The 24,785-nt window shown below is 41.3% G+C and overlaps 1 protein-coding gene across 7 annotated transcripts in view; it reads right to left on the minus strand.

Moving 5' to 3' along the window:
* The window catches only part of CAST (calpastatin), a 116,671-nt gene that overhangs the window by 47,354 nt on the left and 44,532 nt on the right, over positions 1-24,785 (minus strand). For 4 of the 7 annotated variants that reach the window (XM_028149846.2, XM_054715047.1, XM_054715046.1 and 1 more), the window contains 2 exons: positions 5,779-5,838; positions 567-632 (listed from right to left, as the gene is read on the minus strand). In XM_028149846.2, the coding sequence (XP_028005647.2) occupies positions 567-632; positions 5,779-5,838 (126 nt within the window). The remainder of the gene's footprint in view (positions 1-566; positions 633-5,778; positions 5,839-24,785) is intronic. The other 3 variants (XM_028149854.2, XM_054715050.1, XM_054715048.1) reach the window with 1 other exon arrangement.

Here is a 24,785-nt window from a genome sequence, read left to right on the forward strand (position 1 = left end):
GAAAGAAGAAGGGAGGAAGGAAAAATGGACATTATTTACAAAGTTTATCATGGATTTTCTTCAACTAAGGAAGCTAAAGAGATGATTTTGATGTATTTATAAATATAAATATTATGAGTTAAGATTATTATACTTTGCTTGAAATTGTAACTCTTTAGATAAACACTTAAGCACACTAATAATCTGCTCTTATTATTAAATAACAATTTACATCTTACATATTCCTATATGTATCAAAGATATGTAAAGATTTATTACTATGAACATTGCAGCAAATACATAAGCAAAATAAAATAAAAACCCTCATCCTTCAAAGCCACACTAGCATGATCAGTCTCTGTATGAGTAAAATAGTCATTGTAGGATTCATCTGACAGTGTGAAACAATGGGATGGTGACAGAACCAAGAGTACAGAGAGCAGTGAGTTTATTTTTAGTGCCAGAATGTGGGCAATGGGTGATTACGCCAGAAAGTCTGTGATGGGTCAGAGAGTGACAGGAGACTGTGAACTGCAATAAGCACGTGCCAAGCAGCTGAAGTGAGCAAGTACAATGAGCCACATCACCTGTTTTTTGTGTCTTTTCTTGTGAGGAGGAGGTGTTCCTTCCATCTGTTTGCTGACTGGAATGGCCTAACGTAAGAGCACAGCCCCAAGTGTGGTTTTTATTTGTCTGACAGTAAAATAAGTGCCATGTACAAACAGGGCTAAAATGTTTATATCAAAACCCATTCTACTCATGCATTGCATTTACTCTATGCAGATGGATACAACTCCAAGAAGTTGCAGGCTCTTAATTTCTAAAGTCTCAAGCAAATATTTCAGTTTGAAATTACTCCTTTTTTTTTTTTTTTTTTTTTAGTGAGAGGAAATCTGTAAGTTTTCCATTGATAAAATTAATTTTGGATCTCTTTCCTTCCCCCTCCTTTCCTGTGTAAAGGCTGCTTGAACAATATTTTTTTCCACCTATATTTCTAATGTTTGGTTATTATCAAAGGAGTAGTCACAGGTGTTGTTAAAAGTTTTCTGAAATTTTGGCAATATAATCTTACAACAATTTTGCAAATAGTGAATGGATTGGTATTGCACGATAAAAATCTAGAGATCTAATCTAAAGTTCTAGGAATAATTCTGAAGAGCAGGCTGTGATTTAGGATCTTTAGTGGAGTATTCTACAGAGTTGTACCCAACCAAAGGTAACCTGTGTCAAAAGAGGCAATTCCTTAAGCACATACATACATTCTCAGTACAGGCAAGATACAGAAACAGAGATAAAACATTTTATGAACTTTTCAAAGTAAAAGATTAACAATTAGGTCTAATGCTTCCTGTCATTTCTTTCCCCTTTATCTGTTTGGTAATATAAGCACAAAGTTTTATTTTTATTCTATTATCTGAAAAGGGTAACACCAAATAATTTTATAATGTCTTGTGCCTCAGTAATGAAGGTCCATATGTCCCTCACATGATAGACCCTTGTTCTGCTGATACACTTATGGTTTGGGGAGGAAACACAGTTTATGATCAAAGAAATATTTTAAAGAACATTTACATTATGGACCATTTCAAACTGGATCTTTGCTAATGAGTTTCTATATGCACTACTATGCTTTTCTGAGTTTATGCAAATGTAACTTTTTACGTGATTAACAAAGAAAATAAGCCAGCTGGTATTATAATGGTTTGAATCTATTCATAGCTTCTAATTTGGCAATTAAGATTTTGCATGGAAGAACTCTACAATACAATTAAGAATGTACACTCACAGATGCAAACAGCTTATCATAAAACTAGAGGCCCGGTGCACGAAATTTGTAGGGTCCCTAGGCCTGGCTGGCGATCAGGGCCGATCTGTGGGGCAACTGGCAAGGCAATTGGGAGCCCCTGCTGGCACCCACCTTGGCTGGCCTAGAGCCACCCGCTCACTGGCTGACCCAACCCCCTACTGCCACCCACTCGCCGGCTGGCCCCACCCCCCACCACCGCCACCAGTCACCTCCCTCTGTGGGGTGACCAGCGGGGTGATCGGGGGGCCCCCGCTGGCACCCGCCTTAGCTGACCTGGGGCCTGCAGGCTGGGGGCAGCTCCTACATTGAGTGTCTGCCCCCTGGTGGTCAGTGCACGTCATAGCAAATGGTCGTTCCACTGGTCAGTCGATTTTAGGCTTTTATTATATAGGATGTGCATTATAATTAGTAATCACTTAATACACTACCTAAATTTATTTTATGTGGTTGTGGTGCTGACAAAATAATTGTGACAATAATAACTAATGCTTATTGATCACCTCTTAGTACCAGGGAATGTCCTAAACTTTACACATGCCAACTCAGTCCCAATAATGGTCCTGTGAGATAGGTATTGTTATCATTATCATTATCTTCATCATCATCATCATCATCCCCATTTCATGGATGAGAAATTGAGGCACACCCCTGGTGTTCTCAATCAGCATATTGTTTCTGGAGTACCTGCCAGCTCTTACTGGGCACCATAAGTAAAGATGTTCTAACCTGAGGTTACTAGGACAGGCACTGTCCAATCTATATATATAAAAGCCTAAGTGACTGTTATGACCAGTCGACTGGTTGTTATGATGCGCACTGACCACCAGGGGGCAGACACTCAACATAGGAGCTTCCCCCTGGTGGTCAGTGCATTCCTACAGCCAACCTCCTGCAACCGGCCAACCTCCTGAGGTCCCTCCCCCTGGCCGGATGGCCCCAATCGGCCTCAATCGGGACTGGGAGAGATGGCCTTGGATGGCCCCAATCGCTGACCAGGCCGCGGCACCCCACCCGTGCACGAATTCATGCACCGGGCCTCTAGTAGTTTTATATGTTCGTTTCCTTACACATTCTTATGAGATAAATGTAATTATCATTCTCCTCCAAACTGTACACATAAGGAAACCAAAGCAAAAATGATGTCTTCCAACATCCCAGCTGGTGTGGAAGCAGGATTCTAAGCGAGGCTATCTGGCTCCAGTGTCCACACTACATATCCTCTTAGGTATCTCACCCTGAAGATTTTATTAAAAATAATATAATTCTACTTCAGACACAGCAGTGTGTCTACCAATTCTTGTGTGCCAGGGGCAAGAGAGAACTTAAATCTAGACATATCACCCCCCTTCAGAGCCAGACTAACTTTCATTTGAAAGGTGTAGAACATGGTAAGGATTTGGTTTAGGTATTAACTTGAATTAAAATCTTTTCTCTAGGAACTCAAAATATTTAGAGGAATACGCTCATCAAGTTCACAAAAACCTCTCAGAGGAGGCTAGTAAAAATGTTTATGAGCCAACATGAGAAGCACACCAAGATGATTAATGAGAACAGTGACTGAAATCTACCAAGGACACAGAATTAAGGCCAAAGTGGTCCTGAGTCAGCCACTGGTGATACTTCACCGGGTGCATCTTATTCCTGTCCCTCCCTCTTTTAGCTCACCTACTCTCCTCTTCCCCCCTCCCTTCCTCTAGTTCCGGAACCTCCAGGAATCTCCTGTTTAATCCTTAGGGATGGATGGCTGCAGAGTTTGCTGACACTTGCTCTGGAAAACAGGGCACACTTGAATTAAGCATTGGTCCTCAAGCTGAGAGTTGGGGGGATGATTAGAATCAGGCAATAGGTCAAAGGCAAACCAATATAATACAAAGGAAATCCTATATTTCTGGCTCTCCTTTCTATTTACTTCAAGTTTTCATGCATTTTAAGGTCAGTGAGAACTGCCTTTTGGTAGATGTTTTTACCATAGTTTTAAGATTATTTTAAGACTGAAATTAGGTTTTTCTTATTTTTTAAGATTAAGCGAGGTATAAATAAGGAGTGACAGCTAATAGGTTAATTATGAATCCGATTATGTATTCTTTTGAAAATAAGAAATTAGCCCCAGCCGGTTAGTCTCAGTAGATAGAGCATTGGCCTGTGGACTAAAGGGTCCCAGGTTTAATTCCAGCCAAGGGCACATACCTGGGTTGCAGGCTCGATCCCCCTAGTAGGGGGCGTGCAGGAGGCAGCCAATCAATGATTCTCTCTCATCATTGATGTTTCTATCTCTCTATCTCTCTCCCTTCCTCTCTAAAATCAATTTTACATATATATATATATATATATGAAAATAAGAAATTAATATAAATGTAAAATATTCCATAACAATTTTAGGTTAATAATAAATTGAAAAATTAAAATAAATGTTAAATGACATTTATAAGAGCTTATATTCAAACAGCGTGTTTCAAGATATTTACAATGTCCTTTAAACACAGTTCAAGATGAGGCCATAGGATCCCTCAATATCACTAAATTACAATGCAGTATTAAATTGTGGTGTAGGAGCCCACTGGGACAGCAAAGTAAGGTGGAAGATAAAAAGCAAAAGATGTCGGGGATTTTAAACAAAGACAACTTAATAATAATGGAGCTGGGGTAGCTCTTAGAGGCATTAAATATTATCACCTCATAACGCTGAGAACCTCTGAAAAGAGTCCCTCTTTAAACCTCCACCCAAGAATACTCCCAAGATACAGAGCTTGAGACTTGGTAACGAAGGGTGAGGGTTTAAGGCCAGCTCTTCAGAACTAGGCTCCCTCTATGTGTCAATCCCATTGGAGGGCATCCTATCTAATAAAGAGAGAATATGCTAATTGACCATCACACCCTCACAAAGATGGTGGAGCCCACAGCCAATAAGGAGAGAATATGCTAATTGACTGCCATGCCCTCACAGATGGCAGTGCCTACAGCCACAAGATGGCAGTGCCCAGTCCCCTCAGCCCCACTGGGGTGGCAGGTGTGCGGCACGGCTGGGCCCACCCCCCAGCGGGTCCAGCCACTCCGCACACCTGCCTCCGGAGTCCCCCAGTCCCCTCAGCCCCGCAGCTGCCCAGGGCCAGCCCAAGGCACAGGCAAGCCTCAGATGTTGGCTGCTCAGCCGCACAGGGCCGGCCTGAGGTGCAGGCAAGCCTCGGATGTCGGCTGCTCAGCCGCCCAGGGCCACCCAAGACTCAGGTAACCAGGGCCGGCCAAGGCTTGCCCTGCCAGCAGTGGCAGCAGCAGAGGTGTGATGGGAGCGTCGCCTTCCCCTGATTGCTGGGTCATCTCCCGCCTCTGAGGGCTCCCGGACTGTGAGAGGGGCAGGCTGGGCTGAGGGACCCCCTTCCAGTGCATGAATTTTCATGCACCGGGCCTCTAGTTCTTTTATATTTTTCTTCTGAAATTCCAAGACATAATTATAGAAATAAATCCCAAGTAGAGCTCAACAAAGGTTTACCAATAATATGGTGCCCCACATGATTCAAATTTCAGGAAGAAACTTCAGAAAGCAGCTGAAATGACCAGTATCCGTTGCTCATCTATGTTCACTTAGGTCACTTCTCATTCTTATATTTAGTTTTAAATGACTATAATAATCAAATACTTTTAGTAAGAAGTTAAAAATTCATACTCTTATTTAGACCCAGAGAAATGTACTTAGGTTATCTTACAAATAAAAAAAACTCTTTCCAGTCTAAGACCAAAAAAACCTCTGGGTGACCAGTCTTTTCTAGATATTCTAAAAGGATGTAGAAGCATCTAGACGATGTTTGAGGTGAATACTGAAAGGAAATTTGAGTTTCCAACGACCCCCATACATTAGGAAGAAAACGTTTACTTCTATAACATAAGCTCCCTAGGACATACAACTCATTTGCCAACTATCAATCCACATTTGTTTTGCTTTACATTAATCAACTTAAAGGCATCCACCCAACCTGACCCTGGAAGACTCTCCGTACCTTGTTTTCTGTGGTGTTCATACTGGAAGACGTGCTGGTTGATGCAGAGGAAGTAGACGCCTAGGACGGAAAGAAACAAAGTCTGACTCTAGTTAACCCACAGCCTACTTCATCCTTCAGACCCTCTTCACCATACTCGCTCTTACCTCTTCTTACCACATCTAGAGTGCCACTCCCACAAAATGGTTCAAAGTTTGAATGTGCCACTTACCAAATAATCTTGGGCAAGTTAAATTTTTTGATCTTCATTTCCCCCCTTTCTCAGTTTTTCTTCAATCGATAACTACCTTATAAGTTTACTACTGACTAATACATGAAGAGCTCAGGAAATATTGTAATTATTGTGTGTGTTCCTTTTAGAAAAAGCATGGACTTGGAAGCTTGAAACAATGTTGTTCAAATGCTAGCTCTGCCGATTACTAGCTCTGTGACTTTGAGTCTCAGTTTAGGGCCTATAATATCTATTTGCAGGGTTGTATTTGAGGTCATGTGTATAAAGTGTTTAGCACATTGTAGGTGCTCATTAAATTGCCCATGCATTATCCATAATATATTATGCAAAATAGAAGGAACAGGGCATAGCTCTAGGAAACAGACTCAGGGAGATTAGAATTGTCCTCCCGGTGTCGTGTAAGGAAGAGAAGGTGCGGACAGGGCTGTGGAGGAAATATTGCTCTATTATCTGTCTCATCTAGGCTCCTACCTGGAAGGCAAAAGGGGATGAATGGTACCTGAAACACCTTTCCTAGGGATGCCAGTGGGAGGGGAGATCAGCCCCTGATATCTTATCACCCAGTGCATGTGCTACTTGCATGGGATTGAATACTACTCTAGTACTTAGCTTGCAATACACTGGTTAATATTAAATGGACAATTACTGTCTTTGGGAGTCCAGCCCAGGCTCATTAAACCTCCTTAACATTTGAGTCGTTAGGTGTTAGAGCCCAGGAGTTCCATCTGGCACACGCTGCCTCCTTAAGTAACTGGCTGTCAGTAAACAGCTGCTGCCCTGCCAACAGTCCCCAGACCCCGTCTCTGATGCCAGGCCCTGAGCCACTTCAGAGGCAGAGACCGGGGCAGGATGAGCCCATCCCTGCAAGGCCCCTGCCTTACCCACCTCCACACAACATCTCTCTTGGTGACTGTAAGAACCCACTACAGCCCATGTCCATGAACAATATCACCTTCTCCTCAGACCTGACTTAATGTAGAGCATCTTGATTATAGGTTTATAAATTATGAAATTTATATACTTATATAAAATTACAATTTACAGATAAAAGTCCAAAGCTTTAATATACTGATTTTTCAACATGATCATATGAATTTAACTATTTCTGAGTACACTTCAGCACCAACTGAGCATCCCCCCACTCCAGCAACACACACACACACACACACACACACACACACACACACACTCACACCTGGTCCTGTAGCAGGGCATGGAGTGGTCTCTCACATCATCTTTGGGATAAAGAACTGGAAGATGAACTAAGATAAATCCTCCCTCCACACTGAATTAATGGACTATATATATATATATATATTTTTTTTTTTTTCCTTGAGAATTTTTTTAATTTGTGGGGATTAACATTCCCTTATGCATATAATTCTGTCTCTCCACATTTAGAAGTGGTTGTACAAATTTCCATTCAAAATCAAGAAGTTTGCTTTGATATATCCCACTCCTTCAATGAATTCCCTCACCATATAAAACCACCAAAGACCACACATGTTACATGAAATGCTTTTTAAGCTGCAAATCTTCAAGTGAACATTAATTTATTTCCTAAACATCCAATTTTATTAAAACATTCCCCAAATCACTGGAGTTTCCACCCTGCCTTACTACTTTATTAAGCAATAGCTGGATGTAATACTCTATTCCTAGAAAAGATAATTTTCAGAGGCCCATCAAGACAGTCAATTCTATAAGGAATAGCATTAATTAGCACAGAGCAGGTTATCATGGGTAGTTAGCTCAGGGTCTTGGCCCCATATGTTCTCAGCACAGATTCCTCCATGGAAGTGTTATCCCATCACTGAGGCATGGAACATTGGGAACTGAAATAGGCAGGCTGCTTCCCTGGAAGAAGGAAAGCAATCCCCTCCCGCTGCAAATACATTCAACTCCAACCAACTGTAGTTTTGTTCAATGTTTCTTCTGTTTGTAAAGACAAGGAACCTTTAATACTTGTTATCTCTAGTGAGGGTCCTTTTAAATCTGTACTGTCTAAATTTCTAATCATGGGTATAAATAAATTACAATTTAAAAAATTTTGAAGAGCTAATTCAAGTGTACTGGTAGTTAGTGCCAGGTACTATGTTTGGTGATGAGAACACAGTGGAGAAACCGATACGCAGGTTCCAATCCTTGCGAAAGTTATTGCCTCATCAGAGGTAACATTAACAGAATAATCGCTTCAATCATTACTTGTAAGTGTTATCAAGGGTCCCACAAGAGCATAGACTAGGCAACCAGAGTTAGTTCAGGAGACAGTCAGGACAGGTGATGCTGAGGAAGTGACAGTTAACGTGGCAACTGAAGGTAAGGAGGCATCACCCGAAGGCGGGAGCGGACCCTCTGAGTGGCATGTGCGAGGCTGGGACCTAGGCTGCCTGATTTCTGAACCAGCGACTCTGCTGCAGGACCTACCCTTGCAGGTCCTGTCCACACCCAGCGGCAGCCAATGTTAAAACACAACCATGAGCACTCACATGTAAGAAAATAGCTCTATTGGGATTGGCGCTGTAAATCAGACTGAATTGCAGCCATAACAATACTTTCCTTCCCAAATGACCCACCTAAGTCTCTTAACATCCAGAGTATTGCTTGTCATTTACAAGCTTGAATAAAGGCATAAACCAGAGTAACAAAGTCGAGAAAAGCTACCTCCTATAATCATTCCCCACTTCACCCACCTACTCACAATTGCTATTTAAAAGGCAACGAGCCAGGCGCTGAGGATGCACAATGAGTAAGACACATCGGGGCCTGGAAGAGTCTGTAGCCCCCTGAGGTGGCCTGGACGGCACTCGGGCTTCCGTTACAACCTAAGGGCTCTGACAGAGGCATGAAGAGAATCCTGGGTGACAACACGAATGTCCGAGTGCTCAGTTAGTTTCAGGCCCACCTCAAATAATCTGGCTATCTTGTCAAGTCACATAAAAGATAAACCAATGTCGATGGAAGAGAGTGACTGAGCTTAGGAAAAATTAATATTTAATCCTGTACTTATCAAATGTAGCATCTTGTCTTCTGGCATTATTCCACAAAGTCTCTTTTAGTGTGTTTACTTGCCACAGTAAGAATTTGGGAAGTTTACTGCAGTAAAGGATTAGATATATGAGAAAAGGACCGTATGCTTTTAAGACCCTCGGAACATGGAAACTGCTCTCCTTTTTCACAAATATTTGGAAAGGTCCCCCAGAGTACAGCCTTCCAGCTCTCTAACCCTCTCTGGTCATTCTCAGGCACATGTCTCCCTGTGAAGCAGAACCAGCGGTGACTCCTGCTGCCCTCCGTATCACATGAAACTCCTTTCTCTTGCCCTTAAAGATCCCAATCCCACCCCATCTCCCAATTCAGAACAGCTGCTCCAGGCAGCTGCCCATCCTGCCTCAGAGCTCACCTCGTTCGTCTCTCCTTCATATGGTTTTCACACAAGTGCCACTGGTTGAGATGTTTCTCTTCCCCAAATATCCAAATCCTACTTGCCCTTCCTTTCAGGGGTACATCTCATCAGCTCCCGCCTTAACGGGCACTCTTCTCCAGTCCCCGCCCCCTGGCTCACAGTGCCATGCTCAGGCAGGTCATCACACAACCGCATCGTGAATGGCCCCTCCAGCGCATGGGGTCCCTTTAAAAGGGCTGTCTGTTGGGGACACTAATCAGCTGCCCCCACTCTGACAGCAGGTCTCTATGTGGGGCTTTTTCTAACTTACACGGGGTTTCCAGTGAAGCTTCACAAGAAGATAAATAAGACCTAGGACCATGCTCTACCCTCCTACCATGCTGGCTGTGAGAGAAGCTGTGAGCTCCGCACAGGGCCTGGTGAAGGGCCACGCCGGGAGAGCTAAAGGCTCCCTGAGAAGGGGTGGGCCTCGAGGGCTTACTCATCCATTCTGCTGCCATCAAATCTGGCCGACAAAGTCATCCCCTCAGCTCTTTACGTCTCAGCCTTCCACGTCATAGCGTCCTCTCGCTTGCCTGGTCTCCCAGAAGACTTTCAGAGTCTTTCTGGGTGGTTCCGTCAGGTTTATGGGACTCCACACTCCCTCCCGTCCAGACCCACAGGGCCTCACCTGGATGTCCCGCTGTCTCTGGCTGGCCTGGTTCAGAAAGCGCAGTGGAGTGAGTCAGAGTGGCTGCACCTCAGCCCAGAGCTCGGAGCTTGCTTCCTCTCCCCGCCCCTCGCCGGCAGCATTCCTGTGTCCTCCCACCTGCAACCCTAGCCACCCTCACACACCTGGCCGGGTTAGCGTGTGTTGTGGAGGGTTGCTAGGAACGCCAGCCGCTCGGAGGTACTCTCCTTTTCCACCCGATGATCCATCCATCGGCAGTTTCACTCTGCATCACAGACCGCCCTCGCCCACAGCCACAGTGACCTTAGAACGACAGGCCCTCTCCCCCCTCTCCCCCCCTCATCTGAACTGTTTTCTTCCGGAAGCTCTTCCACCTGCCCCATCCTGCTCTGTGTTAATATTCAGTCACAAACCCTCTCCTTCTCTCTTGTAGTATTGCTATCTCAGGAAGTTGATTTCTCCCCATGACCTTAACTATCATTTACTATGATTATGTGAACAATTCTCCCTAACTTATTAACAGCCCTACTTTATCACCAGACTACATTATTTTTCCTTAAAGTGAGGAAGCCAAGAAAGATGCAGGCTCCAATCCCTGCTCCAGTACTTGCTAATCCACATTAATTAACCTCCTGGAGACTCCACTGCCTTCACTCCAAACTGGGAGTAACACCACCTCCCACTGGAGTTGATGGAAAGGTCAAATGACGGAATGTAGGGAACTCCCCTGGCCCGGAACCACTGGCGTTGGGCACAATGCTAGTCTTCACCACCATGCCGCTCTTTCATTTCTTTTGCCTGATCTAATCACGTATCTCCCACACCTGGATTATATCAAGGCCCTTCTAATAGTTTCCAGGTCTGGTTCTTTCCCACCACCATCCCAACCCTCATCTCTAGCTCCCAATCCTTTCTCTTTGGCTGCCTAATTTATCGGAAACAAATGTGTACCATGTTCCCACTCTGATGAAATACTAAACTCTCTATGGTTTCCCACTGTGTCCTAGATAAGGCCCCAAATCTTCTCCATGAACTTTAGACTCTCCATTACTGGACTTTGACCTAATCCAGTGGTCAGCAAACTCATTAGTCAACAGAGCCAAATATCAACAGAACAACGATTGAAATTTCTTTTGAGAGCCAAATTTTTTAAACTTAAACTTCTTCTAATGCCACATCTTCAAAACAGACTCGCCCCGGCTGTGGTATTTTGTGGAAGAGCCACACTCAAGGGGCCAAGGAGCCGCATGTGGCTTGCGAGCCGCAGTTTGCTGACCACAGTATTACTAATCTATTCCACTACTTCCCTCGATATTGCCCACAAATCCCCTTCAGTCAGAGTGTCCTTCCTGTCTCATGGGCACCTCATCAGGCAGCACAGCTCACTGGTTAAGAGTGTGAGAGGAGTCTGGACTCAAGACCGTCTGGTGGAATTCCAGCTGACACTGAATTCATGTGCAACCTCAAGCAAGTTACTTAACCTCTCTGTGCCTCAGTGTTCACATCTGCAAAATGGGAATAGTAACAATTCTTACTTCATAGGGTTGTTTTAAGAATAAGTTAATGTACATGGACCAGTAACAGTGCTTGGCAAATGATACGTGCTGGGCAACAGCTAGTGTTATCACCACCATCACGCCACATTCCACCTCTGAGCCTTTCATCTTGCCATTCCCATCCCCTACAAAGCCTTTACCCAGTTCAGGTCCCACTTGCCCCTCCCCTTGAGGATTTAGCTCAAGATACAACACCTGTATCTGTTTTAGCTCAGGTTATCTTCTCAACTCATGTTTGTACTTCCCACGTGAACACTTTTACTCATACACGCTGCGTTGGAGGGTTATGGGCTCTTTTCTGAATGTATGCCATGGCGTGTCGATGAAGCTATAAACTGCTCAAGAGACAGGGGTCATTTTTGCACCGCTCCATGCACTATAACGCTGGGTGTACTGCTGCAGAGAGGAGCTCAAAAATCACTCTTGATTCAAACCTTTGTTTCCATTTTCTAATCAATTAAAATTTCACTTAAAAATGAATGAGGTATAGTTTTAATTACTCATTTTTTTAAAAAAAATGCTAGACTCAAGAATGTAATTAATAAATTAGAATGCTTACGTTTCAGTCTGATTGCTTCTTAGTGACCAAGAGTCCACTAAGCATCTCGTTTCCCACACTGGGAATAGCACGCACCCCACAGGGCTAAGAGAGTCAAGTCAGACACAACATACTCAGGCAAGATGGGCAAAAACACAAAATAAGTATTACAAACGTTCCCAATTTAAAACCTTGGACAAATCAATAATGATTTTTAACTTTTAAAACTATCTCTGCTGAATGCACAAGAGAAAAACAAATAATATGTTTCTGAACCATAATAAGATTCTTATTTAATAACACATCTCAAATAATGAAAGAGGGAACTGGCTATTTTTTAAGTTCTTTCCTCACAGGAGCTATAAGGCAGACCTGAACTTAAACGCTACGAGGACAGGAGCCATGCCTGTTTCAGCTGCTGCACATCCCCAGAGCCTGGCACACAATAGTTCCTTAACAAATATTTGTTAAATAAGTGTATGCATTTGTGCATGAATAAACACAAAAGTATTATCTGGTGGCTCAAAAGCAACATTATGAGTTTTACAATTATCAGAAATTTTGCTCAAAGCACGTCAGAAAACTGGTGAGGATAACCTAGTTTAAATATATAGTCACTTACAAGCTTATTGTCATCAACCTGGCAGTTGTACAACGTAAAAAACACATACACACAAAAATCCCGGGGCTGCCTCCTGTAAGACACCAGAGCAAGCAACCGGCGGCTGAGGGAGCCGCTTTCTAAGGAGAGCTCCTCTGTGCTTCACAAACAGCACCTGCGGACCCAGGAACTACAGGTGTCTGCAGTGACGGCTCATTCACTTCAGCAAAAGAATAGTCAGATGTTCCGGTTTGTCTATTGTTAGCCATGCTGTCACACCATGACATACATTCTTGCAATGCCTTAAATTATTAACATATCATAATAATGGTGCTTTAAAAAAGACGTGCAATACAGTCACCTAACAAAGTATGTTATTTATCACAACAAGACCATGATTCTGATGAAGGATAATGGATCATCTACAAGTGAAGCTGAGCCATCCCTTTGTGCCAGCAGATCTACGTAGGCCACCAACATACACACATCTCAGCACATACATAATATACTAGTTGTACCAGTTAATAATGCGGATTTTTTTCAATAGATGGAGTTACACATATGTTGATATATATGCGATTTGATATGTATGCTATTTTGTTGTATTGACAACAAGCTTCAAAACTTCATATGTCAAATTTGCTGAAGGTGTTAACATCATAGATATTTTTATGCTTAAAAATGTCAAGTTTTGCACAAAAAAAAAACAGAGCATTTGTGGGAAGTTTTAATTCATTACTTTATTTTGAAGAAAAAGTTATCGTATACTTTGGGAAGCTTATGGTGACCATGCTCCATCTCAAGATACTTGTGAATGCTGGTTTAAACGCTTTAAAAGTGATGATTTCGATGTGAAAAACAAAGAACATCCAGGTCAACAGAAAAAGTTTGAAGACCAACAATTACAAGCGTTATTGGATGAAGATGCGTGTCAAACTCAAAAACAACTTGCAGAAAGATTAACCGTTGCTCAGCAAACAATTTCCGATCATTTACAAGCAATGGGAAAGATTTTAAAGGAAGGAAAATGGGTGCCACATCAACTGAAGGAAAGATGAATGGCAAACCGAAAAGTCATCAGTAAAATGTTGCTTCAACGGCACAAAAGAAAGTCTTTTTTTGCATCGAACTGTGACTGGCGAGGAAAAGTGGATTTCTTTTGAGAATCCCAAATGCACAAAACCATGGGTTGATCCAGGTCAACCATCAACATTGACTGCAAGTTCAAATTGCTTCGGAAAGAAGACAGTGCTCTGTGTTTGGTGGGATCAGGAAGGTGTGGTGTATTATGAGCTGCTAAAACCAGGTGAAACCGTTAATACTGATCGCTACCGACGACAAATAGTCAATTTGAACCACGCTTTGACCAGAATGGGCCAGAAGACACAGCAAAGTAATTTTGCTTCATGATAAGCACCACTTCAAAACCAGTTAAAGACACGTTAAAAGATCTTGCCTGGGAAGTATTAACCCACCGCTGTATTCACCAGACCTTGCTCCTTCAGATGACCACTTGTTCCCATTGATGGCACACGCACTTTCTGAGCAGCACTTCAAAACGTACGAAGAAGTGGAAAATTGGGTCTCTGAATGGTTTGCCTCAAAACAAGAAAAGTTCTATTGGGACTGTATCCACAAATTACCTGAAAGATGGGGGAAATGTGTAGCTAGCAATGGACATAACTTTGAATAAAGCACTTCTGATGTTTCTCTTGAAATTATCGTGTTTTCTTTGATTTCAAAATCCGACATTATTAAATGGTAAAATAGGACCTTAAGTGCAATATGATGTTGTGAGAGATCAGAAGAGGGAGACGATTTCTGAGATGCTCGTTTGGGAGATGGTTAGGAAAGACTTCACAGAGGAGGTGGGAACTACTTACTTAGTATTTATACTAATTGTGTGCCAACAGAGGGGCGGGGACTATCAAATCTTCCATGTGACAGGTGCTTTACCTGTCTGATTCTAATAGATCTGTATAGAATCCTAGGAGGTAACCATTATTATCCGCATCTTAGAAATGAGAAAACTGAGGCTCAGAAGTTAGGTAACTTATCCAAGACCTCAGAGTTAAGAAGCGGTGGAGCTTGGATTTGAACAGATGACAATGATGCTCATGAATTTTTTGCTCTAACAAGTTGACTCCCCTACTTTCAAAAACTAAAATAAAATATTTGAACTTTTCAAAAATGAAGATGAAGGCTGAGATGTGTTTGTCATTCCAGTTGAGCTAGGCCTAGAGGCGGGAAAGTATCAGAGATACTCAATCCAGAGTGCAGCCGGCTGGATGAAGCGGAGCACTGCAAAACGGGGCACTCTGAGCATCATCGGGGGGAAACAGAAGATGGTTGATTCCATTGCAGCTGAGTATGCTGAGCATTCATGAAACATACCATTAAAAGGGACAACAGGCAGGATAAAAATAGAGTGTCTACTCTCTGCTTGCTCTGGAAAGTGAAAAGCACAGAAGCTTTGGCCTCTGGTGCAACATGTGGGCAGAGTTCAAAACAAACATCCTAATGTTGCCTGGAAACCGGGACAATAGCCACAGCTGATCTGTGATCTCACCCAAGCCAGAGAGGCTGCAGGACTTTTGGCCACGCTGCTGTGAGTGTCTGATTATGAGCTCTAACACTGGACCACCCTAAGTGCTTATAAAAAAATCCACAGAAGGCATGAAGTTGAACTTCCGGTACTACAAGGAAATTGATTCATTTTCATTGCTTTGCAAACTCCAGTATTCCAGTGGGGCGTGTTTTGTTTTTGGTTTTGTTCTGGAATGATAATTATTTTGGGAGCAAGTTAAAGAGCAAGTGCCTGGATTAGTTATCAAAGAGTAGAAAAGCCACTTTTTTCCTGAAATTATGTTCCTGCCTCTAAGGATCCTGAATGATTTTCTTTTTCCACTTTATTTTTATTGTTGACACTAATACAGAAGTCCTCATTTCCCCCTCCCTCTTTTGCCCCCTCCACCCAGACCTCCCATCCCTCCCCACCATCCCATTGCTTTTCTAGATGCATGAAATAATTCCAACTATGTCTGACGTTGCCTGCCCAACATAAAGCGAAGTAGAGAAGTTATACCCGGAAAAGACAATCCGCTCTCCTTTTCTGGTTTTTCCCTGAGAAAAAGTTTGTCCAGCTAGGATTTACTTAGGCCTGTGAGTCAAGCAATTGCAGCAGAATAGATGCTCCATAATGAACAATGAAGAAGGCCCTTGCAAGGTATGTGACCTTTGAGCCTTAACCTCTCTGGAACAGTTTCCTCACCTGCAAATTGTCAGGCTTAAGAAATCTGGAGTGCTGCATCGCTGATGTTATATATTGTAATTATGTGAAGCTTATTAAATAATGTAGCCAATGATACATGGTCAAATAGGAAAGACAAGAGTTTGGCTTCTGGAGTCCCACCGACCTGGGGTCTAATTTTAGCTGTAACTTCAGGGAAGCTGCTCCACTCTTCCAAATCAGAGCTATTATCTAGGTTGAATGGGTATAAAAATGATACCACGACATAAGCTGGTCGTGAGGCTTAAATGAGGGCGTGTTTATGAAGTGTTTGGCTCAGTGCCTGGCACATGGTAAGTCCATAAACAGCAGTGATTTTTGTTTGATGAATAGTAGCAGCCTCAAAAGTTTTCCTCAGTCTCCGAATGGAAGTGCAGTTCTGCAGTGACCACTGCTTTGAGAAGTTACACACTAACATTGTTTATCTTCCTTAAAGAAAAAAGGGCAACATTATTTTGCATTACAGCATTTTCTTTGGATTCAAATGCATGGCTTGCTTAGATCTAGGTTCCAGTCAATACAGAGAAAGGAATCTCGTTGCCAGGAAAGTTTTGTACAAATCCTGAAAGATTATGAGCTCACTTAAAGCACATGTGGCTATTGATATTATTACTGCACTAGAGGCCCAATGCACGAAATTTGTGCATGGGTAGGGTCCCTAGGCCTGGCCGGCAATCAGAGCCGATCTGCAGGGCGACCAGCGGGGTGATGGGGAGGAAAGCCCACTGGCACTTGCCTTGGCTGGCCTGGGGCCTGCAGGCTGGGGGCGGGGGGGCAGCTCCTGCCTTGAGCATCTTCCCCCTGGTCGTCAGTATTCATCATAGCAACCGTCATTCTGCCATTCAGTTGATTTGCATATTAGGCTTTTATTCTAGCAAATCAGCTCCAGCAGTACATCAGAAAGATCATACACCATGACCAAGTAGGATTTATCCCAGGAATGCAAGGATGGTACAATATCCGCAAATCAATAAACGTGATACATCACATAAACAAATTGAGAGATAAAAATCACATAGTCATATCAATTGATGCAGAAAAAGCATTTGACAAAATCCAACACCCTTTCTTGATAAAAACTCTCAACAAGGTGGGAATAGAAGGATCATACATCAACATAATAAAAGCTACATATGATAAACCCACAGCAAACATCATACTCAATGGGCAAAAACTAAAACCATTTCCCCTAAGAACAGGAACAAGACAGGGATGCCCACTCTCACCACTCCTGTTTGACATAGTACTGGAAGTATTAGCTATTGCAATTAGACAAGAAGAAGAAATAAGAGGCATCCAAATTGGAAAAGAAGAAGTAAAGCTGTCCTTATTTGCAGATGACATGATATTGTACATAAAAAATCTGAAAGACTCCATCAAAAAACTAATAGACTTAATAAATGAATTTGGTAATGTAGTAGGATACAAAATTAACACCAAGAAATCTATGGCATTTCTATACACCAATAGTGAACTTACAGAAAGAAAGACTAAAAAAGCAATCTCATTTACCATCACACCAAAAAAATTAAGATACCTAGGAATAAACTTAACTAAGGAGGTAAAAGACCTATACACAGAAAACTACAGGACACTGAAAAAAAGAGACAGAGGAAGACGTAAACAGATGGAAGAACATACCATGTTCATGGATTGGTAGAATCAACATCATTAAAATGTCCATACTACCCAAAGCAATCTATAGATTCAATGCACTCCCCATTAAAATACCAACAGCATATTTCACAGACCTTGAACAAACTCTCCAAAAATTCATCTGGAATAAAAAAAGACCCCGAATAGCCACAGCAATCCTGAGAAAGAAGAATAAAGTAGGAGGGATCTCAATACCAGACGTCAAGCTGTATTACAAGGCCACTGTTCTCAAAACAGCATGGTACTGGCACGAGAACAGACATATAGATCAATGGAACAGAATAGAGAATCCAGATATCGACCCAAACCACTATGCTTTCATTATACAGGATAAGAGTAAAAAGTTCTGAGCTCTCCTGAACAACTGTCTCAGAGCCTTCCAGCTTGGCTTCCGCAGCGCATTCAAGTTCATTTCCTAGCTACAAACCGAAGGGAGAGTGAGAGGACATGCTGACTTTTACAGTCCTTGTGTTATCAAACCAATTGCCAGCCTAATTTCTACCGGGATGATAGACTCAAATGTCTCTAACGGAAAGTGAGTGGGAATTTATAAGGAAACGCTGAGATAGAGCCAATCATGTGGCAGCTGAGATAGGGGCCTCTCACATGCACATGGTTGCAGCCAGCTTCTCGGTGAAGCATGCTCTAACAAGGCTTACACAACAGGAATTATAACAAGGCTCCCTTGTCCAAGCTGACCTTTAAATAATCAAAACAAAAATGTGGCGTGAACTAAACTCTCATTCTGGAAACCATATAAAAATAATAAATTCACAAATGTATACTAACAGCAAGTTTAATCTTTTAGCAAATACGAAAGGGGTAGTGTTCTGTAGTCTTTAGGAGAATTAATGGCTATGAAGCCAGACCACTTGAGTTTGATTCCAGTTCTGCTGCCCATTGTGTGACCTTGAGCAAATTCCTTAACTGCTTTGTGCCTCAGTTTCCTCGTCTATAAAATGGGAATAATAATAGCACCTTCTACTGCATTTCATTCCACTTTCCTCAAGAATAAAAATTTAGGGGAATAGAAAAAATGATTTTAAAGTAGGCTTCATTTGAAATGAATGTAAAATCTAAACATTGCTGCTTATCCTTCAACCTAAGCAAAAGTTCTGCATTCCTACACAATAGGGAGTTTTTAGTTATGTATTCTTTAATCCTGCTGTTTAAAAATTTCACCATGTTCAAAGATGGCTAATTTATCCCTTCTCAACCTCCTATTAAAATGTCTAAAGAAACTCTGTCAACGAAACTATTATCTGCTCATTCCAATTAGGGTACAATACTCTCCCTTTCACACAAGCAGGAAACCTCATCCATCAGAGAATTTCAACAGCATGGAGATATTGAGCATAACAATAGAGAGCACAATACTGATTTCTAGTGCTCTTTTGAATTTAGATACAAATTCCTCTCTGTTATTTAAACTGCTGAGACAGAGACTACTGAGCGGAGGATTTTATAAGACTAGTCTACTGAAAAGAGCCTCAGAATGAAATAGAACCTTGCTGAGTGAGCCAGGATAGGTTATTTAATCTCTCAGGGGCTTGGTCCTCTCATTTATAAAATTGCCTATCACCCACTTACCTAGTTGCACAATATTCAACTCTTAAGAAGATTAAATGAAATCCTATGTATATCACTTAGCACAGCAGTTGTTCAGTGAAGTAATAAATGGTTGGTTTCTTTTTCTTCTTTCTGTGCATTTTCAAATATCTGGATACTGGAGAGCTTATCCAAACTACATAGATGCAGCTGGACCTAACCCCTCTCTCAGAGCATTCCAGAACTATTTTCAGATGATCAGAACTAGGTAGAATGTCCTTTGTTATGTTTTATTTGTTGTCTTTCCATTTTGAATAGTAACCAAATCTTCAGTTCATTGATCTACGGGAGAATGTGTGCAAGTTATACATACACAGAGAAGGTATGGTTTACCAGTGGTTGAACCGGAAAATAATTGGTGTGTTTTGGCCAGGATTTTAATTGCAAATATATATATCAGTGTTCATTACATCCAATCTTTGGGAACATGTGAAGAGGTATAAGAATATGATTGTCAGAAGGACTGGAGAAGAAAACAATTTTAATTTGCTGGGCTAGGAATCCTGGTCTACCAAAAAAACCCCAATAACATTGAGAATAATTGAGAACCCATTACCGCAAAAAAATTTAAAACCAAGGGAAGGCTCAAACTCAATAGCCAGAAGAGGTTAACCTTCTCTTTTTGATCTCTGGATATTCAGTAAGTTTCTTAGCAATGTGGCAAAATTCCAAACAAAGGATTAATTAATTGATTGACTTAAACATCAAGGTTAGAGCAAGGTACCACATCAAAGATAGTTTAGTTTTATAACACTGCTAGGGAAAAATGATCATTAGTTCTAATCATGGAAACGAGAAGCAAAATGTGCAGAAACAGATAATTATTTAAACATTTTGTCATAAAAATGTACATAATGATTTGGCAATGACTGCTATGTCATGTCATTGGGCAATGTGACTGGCCACGCATTAACACCTTAGCACAATGGTTCTTGGCCCGGGAACAGAGCAGTCACAGGCAGTGTGTGGGAGGGAGGGTGGAGGACATGGACACTTAGAACCTTACTAAGAGGAAAGGGTGGGAGGAAGAGGAAGGGTGGTAGCCCAATAAGCTATAAGCCCCTCAGGTGATTCTGAAACTCCCCGACATTAAGAATCACCACTTTAGGTCGTTTAAAGATGGCTTTAGAGTGGGTCAGGGAAATGACTACTGTTTCCTACCATCTATCGTTATCCATTGGCACTTTCCTCCGGGTGACAAACTCAGTCTCTCCATGCTTTCATTTGGTCAAAAGAAAGGAACCAGACCACACGAGGTATTAGGAAACATTAAAAAAATTATTTTTCAAAAGTACTTTCCAGCCAGTGCTAAGATTGCCAGCCCAGGTGTTCCCTGAAGAGATATTCCTGTAGTGCCTCAAGAATATCTGTCCTCTCCAGTCTTATGGCCCTACAGCCCAGCGGCTCTTGATTCTTTCGATTATGCCTGTAGCCCACACCCTTTTTTATACTCTAAGGAATTGTATGCTGTACACATCACCAATCCCAATACTGCCGTCATTTTATAGACAGATATCCTATTCCATTACAGAAACACTTAATAGTATACACATCAAGTACACAGCTCATCTGCAAGGATTTTTTAAACAGTGCAATTTTCAAATGACATAGTGATTGAATTTTCAGAAAGTAGTATTTGTCTATTTTTGTAGGTGAGGGGTCTAAAATACAAATGAAAATATGTGTTGGGTGACGTGAAGGAGTATATCAGGTCAGTATGGATAGGGGGTAGTGGACTTTGTAACAGATCTGAGCATACATTCCTCACTTTAAGGCTTTCAAACATTTTTAAAAACTGATTTGGGAGAAAGAGGAAGGGAAGAGAGAAAAATTGATTTTTTGTTTCACTTCGGTATGGTTTCATTGGTTGATTCTCGCATGTGCTCTGACAGGGGATTGAACCCTAAACCTTGGCGTATCATGATGACACTCTGACTGAGCTACTGGCCAGGGTTAAAGATTTTAATACATTATGGAGGCCTAATGAAATTAGTATGAATGCTAATGGAAGAATCCTCTTCTGTTCCAGACACATAGAAATACTACATAAAATTTAACAAAAATTTAAATAAATAAAGAGATAATCTAAGGGATAGTAAATATAAGAGAGGTTAAGAATCCTAGATGATAAAATATTCTGGCTACCAGTTTCAATTTTCTGCTGTAGACCAAGCCCTCGGACCCTGATACACCTCTGTAAATAAAATATCATGAAAAGATGCATGTCTAAAAGCCAGTGAGGCACTGTTTTAGATAAATTGTTAGCATGATGATGGCAAGACATAGTAATGGAATTATATAAAAGGGTTTTTTTGCCCTTTTGGACATAAACTCAATTTCCTATGTTCATAATATGAAATTAAAAAATTATATGTAACTGAAAACGTACAAATAATTCTATTCTTTGCGTCTTTCTCTGGCTGCCCTCTTAGAATAGCCAATAAAGAAACAGCACAGGAGACTGAGTCCCTGGTTTCTATGTAGGAAAAAGGCTTTCTCATCCCTCCCCTAACAATTGTATTATGGGCAACTCTAGAGGCTCCAAAGTCTGGTCTAAGTCTTTATATTTAAGTCACTTGTGCAGGAGACCTCAATCCAGTCCAGAGTCCAGAGAGCATGCTCACATACTAGGCTGGACTCAATCTCTTATGGAAACTTTGAGTGAAATGGGAGTGGTCAGATCCTTGCTTAGGCTCCAAATGTGGGACATGAACATCCATCAATTCAGTTCATGGGGCAACCTCAGTATGATTCAGAATTCTAAGACCCTGAAGATAGCTAGAATTCTCATCAAGATTTCAGTGCACTGCCAAGGCCAGGTGAAGACTACTTACAGATAAGCTCTATATAGTCCAACTATACAACTCAACATTAAAAAAACAAAACCCAAATATTCCAATTAAAAGTGGGCAAAGAACCTGAATAGTCACTTCTTCAAAGAGGACATACAAATGGCCAATAGACACAGGAAAAGATGCTCAAAGTCACTAGTCATAAGAGAAATACAAATGAAACCACAAGGAGATACCATCTCACACCTGTCAGATGGTTAACACACCAATAAGTCAACAAACAGGTGTTAGCTAGGATGTGAAGAAAAGGGAACTCTCATGCACTGTTGGTACGAAAGCAAATTGGTGCAGCCACTGTAGAAAACAGTATGGAGGGTCCTCCAAAACTTAAAGAGAGAACTGTCTCATGACCCAGCAATTCTGTTTCTGGGTATATATCCAACGAAACCCAAAACACAAATTTGGAAGTATATATGCACCCCTATCTATGTTCATTACAGCATTATTTACAATAACCAAGAAATTAAAGCAATCCAAGTGCCCATCAATAGACAAGTGAGTAAAAATGTGGTGGTACATATACATAATGGAATATAAGTTGGTGATAAATAAAAGAACGAAATCTTACAATTTGTGATGGCATTGATGGACCTAGAGGGCAGTATGCCAAGTGAAATAAGTCAGAGAAAGACAAATACCATATGATTTCATCTCAAGGGCAAAATAAACAAACAAAATAGAAACAGACTCATAGATACAGAGAACAGTGATGGTTATCAGAGGGGAGGGGATTGTGGGGTTGGGTGAAAAAGGTGAAGAGATTAAGGACTACAAATTGATAGTCACAAAAATAGTTATGGGGATGTAAAGTGCAGCATGGGGAATATAGTCAATAATATTGTAGTAACTATGTATGGTGCCAGGTGGGTACCTGAAATATCGGGGGGGACCATTTTGTAAAGTATGTGATTGTCTAACCACTGTGCTGTACACCTGAAACTAATACAAAATAATACTGAATGTAAAGTGTAATTGAAAAACAAAAACTAAAAAAACTCAATACCCACTTATAAATTCAGAGCAAACTATGAATATAAGAAAACATTATGAACTCGATATTATATTCTAAAAAAATTAGAGCAAATATCATAATTAATGGTAAAAAAAATCTTAGAAACATTCTTATCCAGTTCAGGGATAGCATTTTATTAAAGAGTTTAGCCACCATGCTATATAATAAAGAGCTAATATGCTAATTAGACCCAACAGCAGAATGACCGTCCGGACCACATTCCAGACAGAGCTGAGGCTGCGAGAGCCGGCCAAGCCCCTTGCACAAATTTTGTGCACCAGGCCTCTAGTAATTAAATAAGAACAAATAAAAATAGCAGAATTTAAAAGGAAGTAATACCATTCTTATAATTCACAAATTATATAATTGTCTACATAGGAATCATTAACACTAGTAGCAAAGTTTAGCAAGTGTGCTGGATCTAAGATAAATATACAAAAGTCAACTATATTTCTAGGTGCTAGAAACAATCAGAAAAATGTAGATTTTGTTAAAAGATATCCTTTTGACAAAGGCATCTAATGGAGTAACTACTACCATAACCCCCCAAATTTCCTTTATAACTCTCTCAGTCTCCTACCCTTACCCTTGATCTTTAATATCACTGATCTGATTTCTGTCTCAATAGTTTTTTTCCTTCCCCAGAAATTCAAGTACTAGTAAATGGAGTCTTACAGTTTTTAGTCTTTACTATCTGATTTTTAAATTTTGTACATGTTTTGCATGTATTAGTAGTTTCTTTTTATTCAAGGGTAGTATTCCATTATATGGATGTGCCCTGGATTTTTATCCAGTTGTATTAGTTGATGGTCACTTGGCTGTGGCGATTACTGATAAAACAGCTATAAAGATTTGTGTAGAGGTAAACAAAATAACTGTTATTATAAACAATGAATAGGAACACAAATAGTTGGCTGATTTTAAGAAATTAGTTCAAATTAATTCTTCATGTTTTCCTAATGGCTTTCTCTTGCTTCTTCTCTCTCTCCCTCCTCCTCCCTACCTCCTTTCCTGTCTCCCTTCCTCCCTCTCTTGCTCTCAGTTTCATTCTTTCAAAACTGTTACTATATGTGACACCTTTTAAATTTTCATTGTTGGAGAGGAATTATACTCAGCCAATTGAGAGAACAATCAAGGAACTGAACTCACCACTAGTACTATGTAACCAATTCCTCTAGTGCCGTGGTCGGCAAACTCATTAGTCAACAGAGCCAAATATCAACAGGACAACGATTGAAATTTCTTTTGAGAGCCGAAATCCGACTTCTGCACATGGGCCCTTGAAGTTTCAATCGCACTGTATGTGCACGCCCGCACGTGGTATTTTGTGGAAGAGCCACACTCAAGGGGCCAAAGAGCCGCATGTGGCTCGCGAGCCACAGTTTGCCGACCACTGCTGTAGTGCATTGGGGCACTTCTCTCAACACACATGGACTGAACCAAAGCCAACATTTACATTTCAAGGCGCTGCTTCCTAAACACTGCTGCGCAGTCTGCCAAGCTCGCCGGTTTATAACGGGCATTAAGAGTCCGTGCTGCACACACACAGATTGCCGCTACATCCTCACTGAGATTGGCCACCTACGC

This window comes from Eptesicus fuscus, chromosome 4 (assembly GCF_027574615.1).
Source record: "Eptesicus fuscus isolate TK198812 chromosome 4, DD_ASM_mEF_20220401, whole genome shotgun sequence".
NCBI classification, from domain to species: Eukaryota; Metazoa; Chordata; class Mammalia; order Chiroptera; family Vespertilionidae; genus Eptesicus; species Eptesicus fuscus.